We start from the raw sequence: 17,297 nt of genomic DNA, 5'->3' as shown, positions 1-17,297 counted from the left end.
TTTTTTTTGATAAAAAAAATTATTATTTTTAAAATTTACGGAAAAGACGAAAATATCCCTGCCACTTTGACATAAAAACTAACGGAGGTACTATTTTGACACAAAATGAAAGTTGAGGTACTTTTTTGCAAGTTTTCAAAGTTAGGGTACTAAGTTGATACAAAATGAAAGTTGAGGTACTTTTTTGCAAGTTTTCAAAGTTAGGGTACTAAGTTGAAACAACATGTAAAGTTGAGGTACTAAATTGTAATTTGCTCTAAATATAAAAAGAAAAAATGTAAAGGGGGATTTTCAAATTAATTAGACTTTTAATTTTCAATTTCTAGATTGCTCTAGTTGAACTTCCATGTGTGCATTGCTCACACTTGAACAAGATGGCAACTGAATCACCATCTTACACATGGACACGTACCCTTGATCCTCCGTTCTCCAAAATTATTTATATAATCATTCCTAAACCTACAGATCCGGCCCCTTACAGCATAATATCAGCCTGAAGATCCTTGTCTGTTCCCTTCTTCAATTCTTAATCCAAACCAACATATGTTTCTTCAATTATTTATATGCACATCCCTAGCTAGCTAGCTAGTTTTGTGAAGCATCTTTTTGGCCACATTAAATAGCTCATATATATGTAGAACTAAACAATGCCAGTGCCCCCCTACCAATCTCTCATATACTATATTTTTTATAAATAAAATAATAATAATAATTGTCAATGCCAATCTGTACTTCAAATGATGTTCTTGCTTTCAAAACTTTATTGTACAAAATAAAAATATTTTCACATCAATAATTGAAGGGCCGAGAAAAATAAGGAAGAGAAATGATAATATATAAGCATTACAACAACGTGGGATGAGAGGATATCATAGTAAAATGAGAGAGGGTATTGGATCCAGAGTAGATAAGCCATGGCTCGAAAATAGAGAGATTCCTTTGGTCCTCTTAAAGTCCAATCCTCTTCTCAATTTTTTTTCTTTCTTTTCTTTTTTTAATTTTAATTTTATTATTGGTTGGGAAGTCATCCCAGAATCTGATGCATTGAATGTGAGAACTGAACTGGGGGCAAGATTTTTTTGTTTTTTGGGTTTTGCGTGCTGAACATCAGAACATGAGGCCAAAAGACATTAATGTTAAAAGAATGAAAGCTTATCAGAATCTTTCCTATATTTCAATTGGGTCATGGGTGGCCAAGTATGGATGTGTGACATGTGTCATTGGTTTTCTTATTCTTGTAAAAATGATGTAATAGGTAATAGGGCGGTTTACTATATGTAAGAAATGAGCTCTTTTTTGCTCGTCACTTTTTAACTGTGAGGCATCATTACCAACCTATCGTGTGTCACATATATTCAAATTTTCAACATAATTAGTCTAACATAAAATAATATATGTGACATACAACTGGTAGGATATATAGTAATGATGTGTCATAGTTAAAATGATGGTCAAAATTGCATTCCTTAGGAGGAAATGAGGTTTTAAAGTAATTATAAATTCGATCAACTAATTTAATAGTATTTTTTCTCTCCACCTTATTAGTGAAGAAATTTTAAATTTGAATCTTCTTCTCAAAAAAAAAAAAAAAAAAGAAAGTAATTATAGATTTTAATGTATGTAGACTTACCCTTAATAAGGTGTGTCATCCCATCTTTATTCGAAAGTGGTACCACACGGTCCACACATGAAGTTTTGCTGCAAAATGGATAAAATATGTTTCTTTTGCACAAATTCCCTCTTTATTGAGAGAGAATGTATAAAAGTCAACATATAAAGATTTCTACGTACATATATTATGTATAATTCAATGAATTCATAATGATCCTCATGAGTCATGAGTCATGACCGAATTCAGGTGCTCCACTCCACTTACATGATTTAACAAATGAACAAATGAGATTGTTCAGTGAACTCAATATTTTTGCTTCGAAATCAACCATTCATGATATGAAGAATTGAGGATTGAAGTCTTGAAGAAGAATCAAATTAAGAACGTACTAGGGCCCCCCGACAGGTCAAATCACAAAGTGACCATTAGATCTTCCCCACTTGGATAAAAACAACATGATCTAGATAACTTAAAAGGTTGGGGTAAGTGACAAGTGTCTGTTTTGCCAACCCCACATCAGAGATTGAGAGAAATCAGTTATCATCGCATATATGGTCCATCACTCAACAATTTTGGATAAACTCTAAACTAGGTATATACTCCGTATATCCACAATTTTATATTTGCAAAATATCTTACTTTGCATTTATAACTTCTTTTTAATAATTAAAATATATCATAACAAATTACTAAAATTGTATTACATATTGATTTTCTTGCCTAATTAAATGATCTCTACTTTTTGTTTCTTACAAATTAATAATAACTTTTATTAAGTTATCATAACAATCCACCTATATTCTATACTATTATAAACGAAGAAATTTGGGTTTTGTTTTAATTTTTGACAACCCTAATATAAGAATGTATGTAATAATAAAATAAAACAGTTATGAACTTTAAAAATAATAGCTAGCTAGAGTTTCTTAAGAAGCTCTGTAGGAAAAGTAACTGTCAATTACAATTTTTGCTAGTGAATATATAAAATCAGGTGTATATATGTACACATATTATTATATTATGAAAAAGCCATATATTTCCAGAAAATTAAGTTGATAAATCTGGGGATAATGACAACACTTATTCTGTTGACATTGGTCCCATGCATTTCAAGTTAACAGAAAGGGAACCAATGGCATTGTATTTGTATATATAGTAGGGTCCACCATTGATGTCATTGAAGTTCAATGAAGTCTTAACCAAGAAAATACATGTTAAAATCTTTAAACTAATTTGTGAGTTGAGACTTGAAACTTCGGGAATATCTATCAGGATGGTTTTTCTAAGAGTTGTGTACAGCTTGTAAACTTTAATATAGATAAAGAAAAAATGACCTCTAAGTGAGATCCCAGTCATGCATGCATGGTTTTGATTTAATGGAAACTCATCATCACATGCTGCCAAGGACTAGCTTGTTACAATCTACTTATCAAAACAATAAAATACAATTCTTCTTAAACACATTGAAAATTTGAAACACATTTTGTTCACGTACAAAAAAAAACTTAAATTGATAGAAGATGAGTTTGGAAACTCCAAACACTTATCTTGATTTGAGGAAAAGTTTAGGGAATTCTTAAATTTAATGAAAAGTTTAAGGGTGGGTTAGCATACTTCTAGTGATTAATTATTAGGATTTGAAAGAATATTGGAGATACTCTTTAAATATTATCTTCCCTTTGGAAAAAGTAAGAATAATTTTGAGGTGTTTATGATCTTCATTAATTTGGCCATATGATTAGACTAGTTCGATTCCTTTTTCTTAATTAAAGCTTTATGCATACATTGGTTTTTTTTTCGAAGTACTTGGCTTGGAGAACTTAATTGCAAGTCTTATTATATATTATGTGTAATACAATCAACACAAAGAAATATGTATTTTGGGAGACTTGGGTGTCATAGCCTTGAAGTCAAACAATCAACGTACACAAACTGACAAACAACAAGAATTTGAGACATATTAATTACTAAAGTGTTACTTAGTTTGGGCCGGTCTTATTGTCCTGAAGGAAACAGCGAAACCACCTAGAAGACAGCTTGGGGATGCGCTTGTAATTGTCATTGAAATCAATGTAGTAAATCCCAAATCTGTCTGTAAACCCCATGCCCCATTCAAAGTCGTCGAATAAAGACCAGTAGAAGTACCCTTTCACATTTACTCCATCCTTAATTGCCTCATGAAGTCGATACAAATGACGAACAACATAGGAGATTCGATAGGGGTCTTTCAGTTGTTCATCAAGTGGAAGAGCATCATTCCTCAACTCCCTAGCTCCATTTTCAGAAATGTATACTTTTGGATTTTGATATTTTTCCTTTATATACCCCATCAGTTTTTGCAGCCCTTCTGGCCAATGCCCATAGTATAAACCAAGAGAAACTCCACCTTTGCTATCTACTATCTCAGCTGATGGATCTACAGAATAGCGCAACATTTCATTTGTAGATGTTGGCTTATTTTTGGCATAACTTGATGAATAATAATTGATCCCAACAAAATCTAAACTTCCCTTGATCATACATTTCTCTTGTTCAGAAAAAGTAGGCAGCCTCTCCTTCACCAACTCTTTCATACTTTTTGGATAATCTCCATAGACAAATGGCTCCAAAAACCATCCTAAACGGAAGTCGAAAACCCGTTCTGTTGCAGCTTTATCTTCCTCTGACTCTGAATAAGGCACCAAATATTTTGTAACAAGGGCGACTCCAATTTCACCCTTTTGTTGTGCCTGGTATTTTTGTCTATAGAGTTTAACCGTTGTGGCATGAGCAAGAATAAGGTTATGAGCTACAAGGTAAGGTTCTGTGGATGAATTACCACCATACATACATGGACCCGCGAACATAAAACATTTCCCAGGTGGTGGAGCCCCTAATGCACAGAGCCCCTCTGGAAGCGAACACCTCGCTGGTGGGGCAATCCCATATTCATACCCTAAAGATGCAACAACTGTTGGCTCATTCAGTGTGAACCAATTTTTAACTCTGTCTCCAAATGACTTAAAACAAACTTCACTGTAGTCTTTGAAGTCATCCACAAACGAGCGATTCAAGTAGCCTCCATACTTGTCTTCTAGGGCTTGTGGCAGGTCAAAGTGCAATAATGTCACAAAAGGTTTGATGTCGTTTTTTATTAACTCGTCAATCAAACTGTTATAATGATCAATACCCTTTTGGTTAATCCCACCACTTAAGCTTCCCTTGGGTAAAATTCTACTCCAAGAGATGGAGAATCTGTAAGAATTTACTCCAAGCTCCTTAATAAGCTTGATATCCTTCTTATATCGTTTATATGAATCAATCGCCGTGGAGAATTTGTCGCTGTTTATAATTTTATCTGGGAATTTTTCGGCCCTGTAATCCCAAGTACTTGGTCCTCTCCCACCTTCTTTGGCTGACCCTTCAGTCTGTGCAGCAGAAGTAGCCACTCCGAAAATAAAATCATTTGGAAAACATGATCGTTTAATATTCAATTCTTCAATAAATGAAGAATGATTTAAATACACCTCAAATGTCTCTCCGCCTGCTGTCACATTTGCTACAACTTGACCTTCTACAAAGCAGCAAGCTACCGAAGCTATGACACAAATTGCAATGAGACCATTAAAAATCTTTTTTGAGAAACAAGACGATGATGTTGAGAATTCCATATATGGCTCCTAAGCAAAGACTCTTACAATTTAGCTTCAGTTAAAGCTTAATGAAACACAATGATGGGCACCACCTCTTATATTGGCATACTTAAAAAACGAACTAGAAGAAGCCAACTCAATGGCGACCTTTCATGTGCTGTACATTTTATCATATAGGCACAATGCGATAATCATACACACAAATTTCGGAATTAATGCAGTTTGCCAACCATTATCTATGGAAGCTTCCTAACCAGCTTAGTCTACCATGCATAAATGTGAGGACATGATCACTTGGCAGTTACAAATGAATAGTTTTAACCTTTATTTGTTTTAAAAGAAATCTTAATGGCTTAAATTTTATTAAAAAAAATATAAGTGGAAAATATAATTTCCAAGCAGGGAAATCCAATAATTAGAAAGGTTTTTGGTTAACAATTTGTTGAAAGATTGTGCATTTATATATATATATATATATAAGAATGCTCTAAAACTAATTAGTTAGTAAGTTAATACAAAGCTAACCACCATATTGGGCCCACCACACAATGTAATCTCAAAATCCGAACCGTCTATTTTTTAGGTCCTACTTCAAAGATCATCCCTGTAAAAAATCTTCAAATTTGGAAATCATTTAGTCATTTGATTATAACAACAACTATTTATATGTTTTTATCGAAAATACTGATCATCTATTTATTTGATCTCAATTAGATGACTAAATGATTTCCGATTTAGTTGATTTTTTGTAATGATGATCTTTGAAGTATGACCTTAATAATTGATAGTTCGGATTATAAAATTAGTTATGTGGTGGTCCCAAAAGCATAGTTAGTTTCATATTAACTTACTAAATAATTAGTTTTAGAGCACTCCTCTATATATATATATATGTTTGTGTGTGTGTATGTGTGACAAGTGAGTGAAAATTTGCCACACTAGCTTGTTTTTACAATTCAGTTACTTTATGTCAAAAACTTACACAAAATGACATAACTCTAATTACCATTTTCATAAAAGTTGTGAACTAGGTGAAGATATTTCAGGAGTATATATGTAAAATTATTATAAAATTTAGACTGTTATTCAAAATTCTCTTCATGTAAAATTCGTCCTTTAAATGATCATAAATATGGACAAATAGTTCATTTTTAATTAATTTTGAGTGATTAAAATTTTTTATGTGTGATTCGTGTGAAGAATAAACTATACTTAGTAATTATGGTACCATAAAGAATTTTGACCATCAACAGATTTTGTTCGAACAATTAATTAATCGATCATTTAATCATGAGTTTTCTTTGATCTATCTATATCATTTTCTACACATTTTTCATTATAAAACTTCAGAGTACCTTCAGGTAAAATGATCGACATAAAAAAAGAAGTAGAATTTCACGACTCCCAAAATGAATTTCTGGATCTGTAAAAGTAGCATGTGCTGAAATTTTTGACGCCAATTAATAATTTATATATGGCCCATAAAAAGCTCAATCTTGTGGTCCTTCAGTAAAACTAACCAATTTAGAATATATAACTAACCAGGATTGGCGCAGAGCAATATAAAATAATAATACCCATTGGAGCCTTGGAGGAGTATATTGTAAAGAGCAATGGTATTTAAAGTCCTTAATTCTTAACTACATTTCTAATAAAAGTAAAATCTAATAATATATGGTGCGGATTTACATATTAAAATAGTAATATACATATTTTATTAAAAACGTCGCATATCTAACATTACCTACCGAAATGATGATTCATGATAGGATAAAGCATGGAGATGTTTAGTGTTAGAGGCTTAGAGCAAAGTGCAAAGAGAAAGGACGATATGGATGGAGTGGGGTTGGAGTTGATGGCCACTTGGGAGTTGAGACTTGGGAGTAGGGTCCACTGTATTACGGCTTGTGCCTCCAATAGGGCACAACGCGTGCGTATTCCTATCCAAATCACCCTCGCTTTTTTCTTTGTCTTCTTTGTTGTCTCTGCTGTTCAACCGCAACTAGCTAGATTAGGTTTCATGCATGAGAAGAACAAATGTGATTCATGGATTTGTACCCTCCATCTACCTAATTTCATGAGGCTCATCAACCCTTGTTTTATGCTAGGTAATACGTACTTGAAGAGAAAGGGAATCTAATTTATTTTGTCTGGTATCTATCACCGTCATGTTATTATTGATTTCTGGCCTAATATTGATATTATCTTCAATTTAACCACTTAGATTTAATTGTGAAAAGGTATTTCAAAAGACTTCGGTGGTATTAGTAATAAATCACCAACTTATATGTTGTATTACCTTTATATTATGACAAAATTAACTCAAGTCACATTGCATAATTTTATATTGAGTCACACAATCTTGATAAGGTAGAATATTATGCCTAAATCTAATTTTAATTTACACTCTCACAATATTACCTATTAAATATTTTAAATTTTGTTTTTAACTTGATTAATTAATTTATTTTTAGCTCGTTTGAGCTTGTGCAAGAAACAAGTAAGATAAGATCTTAATAATATCAGTGACGGCATTTTTTACAACAAAAGAATCGCGCGCGCTAGCTGCCTCCAAACTGGCCAAGACTTTTTTTGTTTATTTGTTTATTTCGAATAAATTAATTCCGTATGAGAAATATTAATTGGACCAATAGACAATAGGGATCTTAATCAATATATCAAATTTTTTAGACATGGATTCGATCGATCACCAACTCAAAGGTACAAGTTGTATATTCTTTTGTCCATTTTCGTATGTGCATGGGAACTGAAGTGGAAATCGAATGAAGTTTTGTTGAATCTCAAACATGTTGATGATGGTGGCCTTTTATAGGTCACCGGAGCTTCATGCATATGCATGTATCCTCTAACATTAAAAATGAAAAACTAAACCCATAATTCCCAAAATAAAATCTGAGAATAAATTCTTAATATTAATTAAAACGCTTACAAACTTTAAACCAAAAATATGAAAAACCTTTCAAAAAACCAATACTATTTCCTCTTTCTTTTTTTTTTCCCTATCAAATGATAATGAAAAAGGGTCGGGAAATTCAAATACTGGGCATTACATGTGTAGCGATAATACCCTTGACTACTAGACCTACAAAAATTCACTAATTAATACCGACACAACCTTTTCTTTAGAGAAGTTATTTAATGATAATATCATTTGCACTCTAACGTTGAAGAAGAGAGTGGAAAATGATATATGGCAAAAGGATTCTTTTTCTCATGCAATCTGATATTAATATTGGAATATGATATTTACTCAACTTTTATTCTCATACATAAAAAAGTATTATCAATTCGTTCAAGCATTAACTTGTAGCACTTATACTCATGAACTTATATCATGATCACTTAAGGAGAAATTTTTTGGTGCGGATGCTACATATTATAAAGATTCAATGTCAATAGTGGAAATTATATACTCGATCTACTCTTCAAAAGTGTACCTTCAAAATCTAGATATTTGAGGATCACAACTGTGTCCACATTACATACACATGGATGAAGCTACATGTGGAGTTACCCAACTCCACAATCTACATGTAGCTTTATACATATTAAAAAAATTATAAAAAAATATCTAGAATATTTATAAAAATGTGTATAATAACCCCACAATTAATAGATTTAAATTTTTACCATTCCAGAAAAAATTTCTGACTCGCCTCCGCACATACGAGTCCGCACTATAGCGCAATCGTGATGAGTGAGGCTGGGGTTTGGGTTCATTCCCTTGAGTCTTCACAGTTGACAACGACAAAAATATAGGAGAGGACGTTTGAGGGACAGTCTACAAGTCAAGTTAATGAGATCGACTCTTCCTTACTAACCTTGTTAGCAACCAAATGAATCCACCAAGTGTGTACCCTGTCACATTATCGTGCAATCAAATTGAAGCATTATACATTACATTATAACATGACGTTGATGCAAATTGAAAGGGACAAGATTCTCAAAACGTATACTATATATTTATTACTTGATTATTACGAATTGTTAAGCTACCAAAAAAAAAAAAAATTAATCCAAATCACATAGCTAAGCTAACTAGGAATTCGGAAATGACAGCATCTTCATCTCCAAGAAAAATGGAAATACAATAGAATATAATATATGATTTCTCTCTCTCTCTCTCTCTCTCTCTCTCTCTCTCTCTCTCTCTCTCTCTCTCTCTCTCTATTTTTAATTATTTTAGTGCGATGATATTATTTGTCATGTGATGGTTCACGTGGCCAACCCAAAACCGCCCATATGATGCATGTAGCCGCCCCAAGTTGAATTGTTTTAGTTCCATAGTTTAATTATATATAGATACCTGATTGTTTAAAATTTATTTTATCGAATTAATTACACTTACACCCCCTAAGATTTATCGTCTTTTCACATACACTCTCTGGGGATTCAATAATTACACATACACCCCTGATGTTTCAAAACTGTTACATATAACCTCCTATAGTGAGACGAAAAATGATGAGAAATTATGCAAAACGGCATGCTAATGGGTTAAATGGCTTATTAAGATTACTCAAGGTGTAAGGTCCAATCTCAATACAAATATTTTCTTTTTTGTTTATTTATTTTTTTTCTCTTGTAGGGGGTTATATGCAATAGTTTTGAAACCTCAGGGGGTGTATATGTAATTTTTAAAACTCCAGGGAGTATGTGAAAAGACAATAAACCGCAAGAGATGTAAGTGTAATTAACTCAATATTAATTATGCACATATTTGATTAATTGTTTAACTATGGCTTTGTAGGACTACGGACCACCAGAGATTGAACTCTTAATCACACATTCACACCTCATCTTATTTTAATTTGTTTATCTTTACATAGCCTCACAGATCAAATAGTAGGTACAATATATGGTACATAAAGCATTTAAACCAAATAAGCAATTAAAAAACTATATCTTCTTGGTGGCAATTACTTAATAGCACCCATGCGTTAGATACTTCATCCATCAAGTTTATCTTGTAACAAAAACTTTTGTTGTTGTTTTTTTAATATTTTATAATTTGATATGTTATATTGTTAAATTTGTATGATATATTATACAATTTAGATATAAATTTTTTCTTTCAATAAGGGAATGGTGCACATCGAAATTCGTATATTTTATTTTTTTTCTTATGAATCAGACGTATTCATAAATTTTAAATTTTCCCTCCCAAATTTTAGAAGTTAAAATTAAAAATGGATCGATAAGAAACCATTATATGTGTCACATAAATTGGTATCAAAAAGCTTGTAATTAATGTAATATTACGTCCTGTCTGGAATTCCATCACATCAGGATACAAGTAAGTACTGCATATGCCAATCTGTGTACACATACATGGTAGATGGTGTGGATGTGGCTACACTTGAGTAATACACATTCGTGTGCAACAGTGCAAGTGCATGTCGTGGCGCGTGCATATGTGAATGAGTATGCCTGCAATAATGGGGGTGCATATCATACAGATGATGACCAAACCCCATATATGTGACCATAGACAATAAACTAGTAGAAGACAAGAGATCAAAAGACTTTTCCACATCCACATCCATATACTATGTGATTACGTCATAAGAGTCCTTTTAGTGTATTTATCAAATAATACCTCGATAAATATTACGTAAAAGAATAATTATAAATGTGAATGTGAATAAACTCTCGATATTGATACCGGCTATTATTATAGAAATTTCTTTTTTCACATATATGAAGAATTCATTTGTAGAAGAACATTATATGACATACTAATCCAACTATTTACAAATCTATTTTATCCTAATATGAAAAGTAAATCTGTTAATATTTAAAAATTGTTAAAAAATATATTTATTGTGTCATACAGTAGTGTCATACATAGTACCCTCCCTAGTCCTTACTCTTGACTTGTTGAGTCTTGACGGCCTGAGCCATGTGGATGTGTGGTTGAGATTACCCAGGATCAGAACTAGTTCGCTGAAGATGTGATTTGGGATTTTTATTAATTTAATTGCTTGGGACAGGACAGCTATGTTCTGACCCTTCAGCTTTTTGCTGAAAGCGATGCGCGCCAAGTTTCCCTTTTCCCATCTCTAGAGACTCTAATCCCAATACATGGTTCTTAATTAATCAGCTATCACTCTCATTCAAACATTGATTTCCTTGTTCACATGGCTAATCTCTTGGAGAAGTAAAACTTCCACACATTTTGGCCGTACTATTTATTAATTGTTACCCTTTAAGGTACTGACTTGTATGGAATTGGTTTCTTTGTGTCCTTCTACTCTTACAATGAGTCTTCAAGTAAATTCAAAATATCATATTTCATTTAAATTCAAATAATTTTTCCCTTTTTCATTAAATAGATGATTTACTTCTGCTGATGCCAGGGAATTAAATACAATCATGTAACCCCAACACCTGCATTTTGTACTCCCAACAAAATATGGTTGCTTAGTACGGAGATAAATAATCAAACAGGGGGATCGTTGAACTTCTACAACAAATAAGATAAAGAAAAGAAAAAAGAAAATTTATAAGATTGGTGTTGTTCTGGGAAAGAAGCACCAGCTTTCCATCAATATTCAAGCAAATCTTGATGTTCTGTAAGACTTTGTCTGGAATATCTTGTTCACTGGCCTACCTTGGTCCATGTTTAGGATTGCCATCTGGTTTTATTATATGGCTTGCTCTCTGGACCCCACCCTTTGATCTTCCCCATGTTACAGTGCATCACAGATATACAAGTACAATGGACCCCAAAAACTTAAACTATTCCGCAAATGACCAATAATTTGACATTGACCCTTATGTGTGAAAAAATTAGAATATGTAACTCAAATTAATTAATAATGGATGAAAAAATTTAAGATTTTCAATATGTTATGTCACATATGACGTGATTTGAGTTAAATGCATGAATAATTTATATTGTGCGATGCTTTAACATCGTAAAGAAATTAGAACATTCAACTTATAATCCAAAAAAAACAAGTTGGTGATATAGGTGGGAAGTTTTGAACTCATATTTCATGCAATCAAAGCTTTGATACCATGTTAAATAATAACTATTGGATTCCAAAAATTTAAGCGGTTAGAAAAAAGGGTGCATATCAAGCTAATACATTTCAATATAAAATACAGCATGAAACAATTAATACTATGTATGAATATATTTAACAGCCACTCTCTCTCTCTCTCTCTCTCTCTCTGCCTATGTATGTATGAATATTGCACACACCAAGACATTAGTATACTCTACCTTTCTTTTTTTTCTTTTTTTTTTTTCCATTGCCTCCTACCTTCACAGCCTGTCAAGCCTGAATTATTAACACACCATGAACATGACTAGGAATATTTTTATAGTGAAGGGGGTTGTTGCTTTGTTGTTTCCCTAATTAAAGTGAAGCCTGGAAATATTGGCCTGCCAAAGAGATTTGCTGGTGTAGAGGTGTCCAGGAATCTTCTCTGAATTCTCACCCCCCATGGCTGCCTCCACTGCTTAGATTGCACCGTCCACTCCTCGTACGGAAAGAGAATGACTAGTGATGAGTAAATTTTCTCTGTACTTGTTGGGTTTTGGGTTTGCCAATGATATAACAATAGCTTATGGAACATGAAAGCAGTTTTGGCATGAAGAAGCAAAGTTTTCAATGAGCCTCATAGCAGAGAATCGCCACCTCAGCTCTTTCTATTTCAGGTATAATACCTCAACTATATTGCAAAAGTTTTCAAAGTTGAGTTCCCATATGGTGTAACGTTCTTTGCTTGTTTTGTGCTTCTGGAAACTGATAATTCTTGGGCCAATCATGATGGTGTTTGTGAAGTTGCTGAGGTATAATTAGTTGGGTTCTATTTATGAACAGAGATGGATATGTCAAAAACATTTAAAGGTGAAAAGAGATTTTTTATATATTTTATTTTAGGATAATCAATAGTGGAAATACTTTTTTAAAGGCTGTGTTTATGGTTTTTGGATTCTGAATTGCAATAAGCACAAACCCTCTGTCTCTCTCTCTCTGTGTTTCATAGTTGACTGATATTTATTTCATGCATTTAGCTTGTTTTTTGTTTATGTTGTGACTTCGGAACTTCACCGCATAATTGTATACCTGTTGTCTGATCTCATCATGTAGAGAGAAAGAAGTGGACAATTCTTGAGAGCAATTTCATGAAAACAAAGACTACTGTTAAGGCGAGTGGTGGTAGCAGCAGATAATGTACTATGAAAGAAAAATTGACAACCCACATTCCAGATTTGGTCTCACTATTTCCCAAATCCCATTTTTTCTTTTTCTTCCTTCTTCATTGTGATCTGGGTACCGTCGGATTACACTTTCCGAGCTCTCCCGAGCCAATTCTGAGCGGTTCATTCTGTTCATCCTTCATTCAAAACCTTGAAAGTCCCTGTTTTGAACATTTGACATATTCTTTCACGTGGCAAACTAGTCCCATTCCTAAAATACAGCCTGCATTTGTACACCAAAAAGGGAACCAATAATATCATGGAGCACAAATGTAGTATATAAAGCCAAGTGTCATTGAATTTGACAAATGAGTTTCCACTATACCCAGAAGGGTTAGGATGTTCTCTTGCAATTGGGGTTGAACATAATCCAAATGATTCGTATCTTCTCAATTATTCCTTGGTGCTTAGTTGTAGTAGGATTGGTAGACTTGGGGTCCAACTTGACTGTGTCTCCACATTCACTTAGTGACTTTGAATATCACACCCACTCCACTGAAGTCAGTAATAGTTTTTCATTTTTGTTTTTTACTTTTCTCTCCTTTCTCCATGATTTGTTTACATGATATTTATTAAATTATATCTGATAATCATTGTGGCAGCTCTCATAATACAAGAGTAATAATTCTGTGTGTTTTCTCAAAGTATATGTTTCTCTGTAGTTACCAACATTTTTGACTGGCATATAACTTTCAGGCATGGGAACCAAAATTGAATACTCCATCAATATATTAGGAGCCTCACCAAATAGCAATAGCTTGACTGTGCATTGGGTGGATGACTGGGACTATTTTCAGAAAAGTGGACTGAAGGAGAAGTATCATCAGAAGACTAGATTGGAGGAAAAACTTCAGAGCTCAATGGACCGGATGCTTGACAAGCACAACTTAGATACCATCAAAAAGACAATGCAGATGCATGAAGATACCTTTAAACACCAGGTATGATGAAAACTCTTTTAAAGCTTGTCCTTCCCCACTTTAGGAAATTGCATGTTGATCCTTGTGCCATGAACCCTTTTGAGTTTCATGGTAAGAAAAATATATATGTGCAACATTGATGACCATGTGATATTACAATGTTGGGAATAGTAGCTTAGCTTTGTACTACTTTGCAGATCTCAGTCTTTTTGGTTCATTGCATATACCTCAGAAGTTAAATAGAACCATTCATCAACTTCTTTCTCACCAACACCTTAATTAAATAATGTCAGTGAGCAGCTTTAAGAGAAACCAACAATATCTTTCTGGATAAGCAAACCAGTCAAATTACTCCAAGACACAATTCAAGCATACCTTTTGTGCTTCTTAGATCTTAAGTCATATACTTGTCCAATCAGATTGTCTTTGTATCTAAAAAGTTCAGTGTGAAATTGATGAGAACAATGCTAACCGAAAACCAAATATTGCAGATCCAAGAGCTCCACCGGCTGTACAGTGTCCAAAAGATGCTAATGGATGAACTGAAAAAAGAGATTAAACATAACAGACTTTGGGGTCCCATGACTAGTAGTGCAGACCACATTAACCATTCTCAGTCGATTAACCGGCAGCATTTGACAACTCAAACTTCTTCTGGATACAATTTCCATCTTCAGAGGTTGAGAGACGATCCGAGCTGCAGAGAGCGTAGTGGAAGTTGCAGTGGAGACACCCTGAGAATGTCAAGGGGATTTGATCTTGAAAGGCCTGCAGAGGAAGACATGTCAACAGGAGTCAGTACAATTGACCAGGACCAAGCAGGGCCAAGCTCTAACATTGCCCTCAGAACTAATAATATGAATATAGATGGCTCTGATGAGGATGGTGAAGTGGAGCTGACATTAAGCATTGGCAGTAGCAGGAACAAGAAGAGATCGAAATCTTATCAGCCACATTTAGGATGTTCTGACCTGCTAATCCATAAAGAAAAGGAACTCAATTCACCGGCCTCATTCAAATCAGATAGAGGAGGAGATTGCAGTGACCCCTCAACTCCCATGAGCAGCTCTAGTGCAACATTTGACCAGGAAAGAAAGCAGCCACATTGGCTTTTCCATGGTTTAAAGCTCAAATAGGACTTATACTTCAACTTGTGTGCGTGTTTCCTCGCAAATCTACACGTTGTTCATTATTGAAATTCTAATTAAGTTGCCACTTTAATAAATGGACAATTGAGATACTGTTTTTCACGCGTTACATTGGTGTAAATAGGACATTTTCAAACGTTTGTTACTCGATCTTTCAGTGCATTGCTTCATTATCTGTCTTCTGCACCCATGCAAATGAAGAAGTTAAAAGTTCAAATGCATTTATCTTGATTTCCAACAGAGAAAGCATTATTGGGGCAGTATTCTCCACCCTGCTGCAGTGTCTAGAACAAGGTGAAGTTTTAATCACAAGAAGATAGGAACTTTTCTTATTTTTTGGTCTGATAATGAAAGGGAAACAATAATTCTAAAGTTCAATTGAAGCATATTAAAAAAAGTGATGATTATGACTAACTCGCCGCAAGAGATGCATCACAGATAAGCCAACAAGAAAAGAAGAAATGATAATGATTGTTTTTTGGGTCTGAAAATGACAATGATTACTATTACACATTGATCACCCTCTTGAAATCTCATTGTCTGTAAATGCATGGTGGGACAAATTAAGAATCTTGTTAAGTTCCAGTTTGTCACCAGGTATTTGTCATTGATTGCTAATGCAGATAATGCTTCTCTCTCTCTCTCTCTCAACACATAAAAGAATAATACATTGTTTTGTTGTTATTACTCTTATTTCCTTGTCCAATATAATAAGATTCATAACTTCCCCCAGTATCCACCAAAAGAGAAACAAGAAAAACATAAAAGCATCTTAACCTTTGGACTAAGAATTTTATCTCTCAAGTCTCAACTCACTTTTTTTAAATACCTATATTACCTTGTCTTTTATTGCTCCTTGGCCCCAGTCACTATGCTGCTAATATGGAGCATAGAAGCAAAATAGCTTCCTATTTCTATATTGAACCATTCAATAGTACCTCTATCTTCAATGATTGACCATGCAGCACAGCACAGACTGTGTTTCTTTCTGCCTGATCTATTAGAACAAGTAGAGGTGATGAGCCTGGCACCACAGTATATCTTATGGTCGTGGTTTCAAGTTTCTGAAAGAGTCTCTCTGAAAACAGGAATATGAGTAGGAGGCTCTGCACTAGGCTGTCCTTTTATCTATTAGAATTTGTAATTCCTTTGTTGTACACAGACTGTGTCTTTAATTGTTACATCTGTGAGTAGCCTTATTAGTTGAACATTACAGTATCATTTCTTCTTGCACAAGAAAGCTAGACTTGAGTCTCTTGCACTCCCCTCACCAATCACCGAAAGAGCACCACCATGAAAATTATCCTAGTACGATTTAATTGTTAACTTCATATACATTCTTGACTCATTCCCTAATAAGAGTTTAGGTCCAGTAGTTGTCTAACTTCGTATTTGATTTCAAAAGGTCCTAATTCGAAGCCTGTCACCCCATCCCCCACTTATTCGACTAAATCTTCCATGGGGCATGCCCCATGGAAGAGTCTCTCCACTTATTCCTCTATGGTGAGGGTGCACCTATATCTTTCACCTGAAGGAGGGGTCCAGTGGTTGTTTAACATGAATTACTCTTATTGGAGTCTCTCTCAATGGTATTTAAGCCAGTCTTCCTCTAAAATAATAAATAGCATGCAAGAGGCCGAAAGTGTTTGCTTTGTGCATCCTCCAATCCTTCTTGTCACTCTTGGAAAAAGAAAAAAGAATTGATCTAGTAAATGCCACTGCTAGTATGATGCCAAACAAGCCAATCTA

General features: G+C 33.9%; 1 protein-coding gene and 1 pseudogene across 2 annotated transcripts; one reads left to right on the top strand and one right to left on the bottom strand.

Moving 5' to 3' along the window:
* Window positions 1-3,591: 3,591 nt before the first annotated feature.
* On the bottom strand, window positions 3,592-5,262 carry LOC147295826 (beta-glucosidase 13 pseudogene; annotated as a pseudogene).
* A 7,295-nt stretch (window positions 5,263-12,557) lies between these two features.
* LOC147295825 (ras guanine nucleotide exchange factor Q-like protein) lies at window positions 12,558-15,638 on the top strand. Of its 2 annotated transcripts, XM_086234008.1 has the most exons (4): window positions 12,558-12,934; window positions 13,062-13,127; window positions 14,177-14,421; window positions 14,892-15,638. In XM_086234008.1, the coding sequence occupies exons 2-4, from the start codon at window positions 13,103-13,105 to the stop codon at window positions 15,534-15,536; spliced, it is 915 nt and encodes a 304-aa protein (XP_086090134.1). In that variant the 5' UTR covers window positions 12,558-12,934; window positions 13,062-13,102; the 3' UTR covers window positions 15,537-15,638. The 2 variants fall into 2 exon arrangements, with proteins under 2 accessions (XP_086090134.1, XP_086090135.1); XM_086234009.1 differs by lacking the exon at window positions 13,062-13,127.
* Window positions 15,639-17,297: the final 1,659 nt, after the last annotated feature.

The sequence above is a fragment of the Dryas octopetala genome, chromosome 2 (assembly GCF_963921425.1).
Source record: "Dryas octopetala chromosome 2, drDryOcto1.1, whole genome shotgun sequence".
NCBI lineage: Eukaryota > Viridiplantae > Streptophyta > Magnoliopsida > Rosales > Rosaceae > Dryas > Dryas octopetala.
This window is presented reverse-complemented; position numbering and strand designations above follow the sequence as displayed.

Coding starts and splice junctions, on each gene's coding strand:
- LOC147295825 (XM_086234008.1), top strand. CDS start 13,103: ATGGATATGTCAAAAACATTTAAAG. Junction 13,128..14,176: donor TATGTCAAAAACATTTAAAG/GTGAAAAGAGAT, acceptor TATAACTTTCAG/GCATGGGAACCAAAATTGAA. Junction 14,422..14,891: donor AAGATACCTTTAAACACCAG/GTATGATGAAAA, acceptor CAAATATTGCAG/ATCCAAGAGCTCCACCGGCT.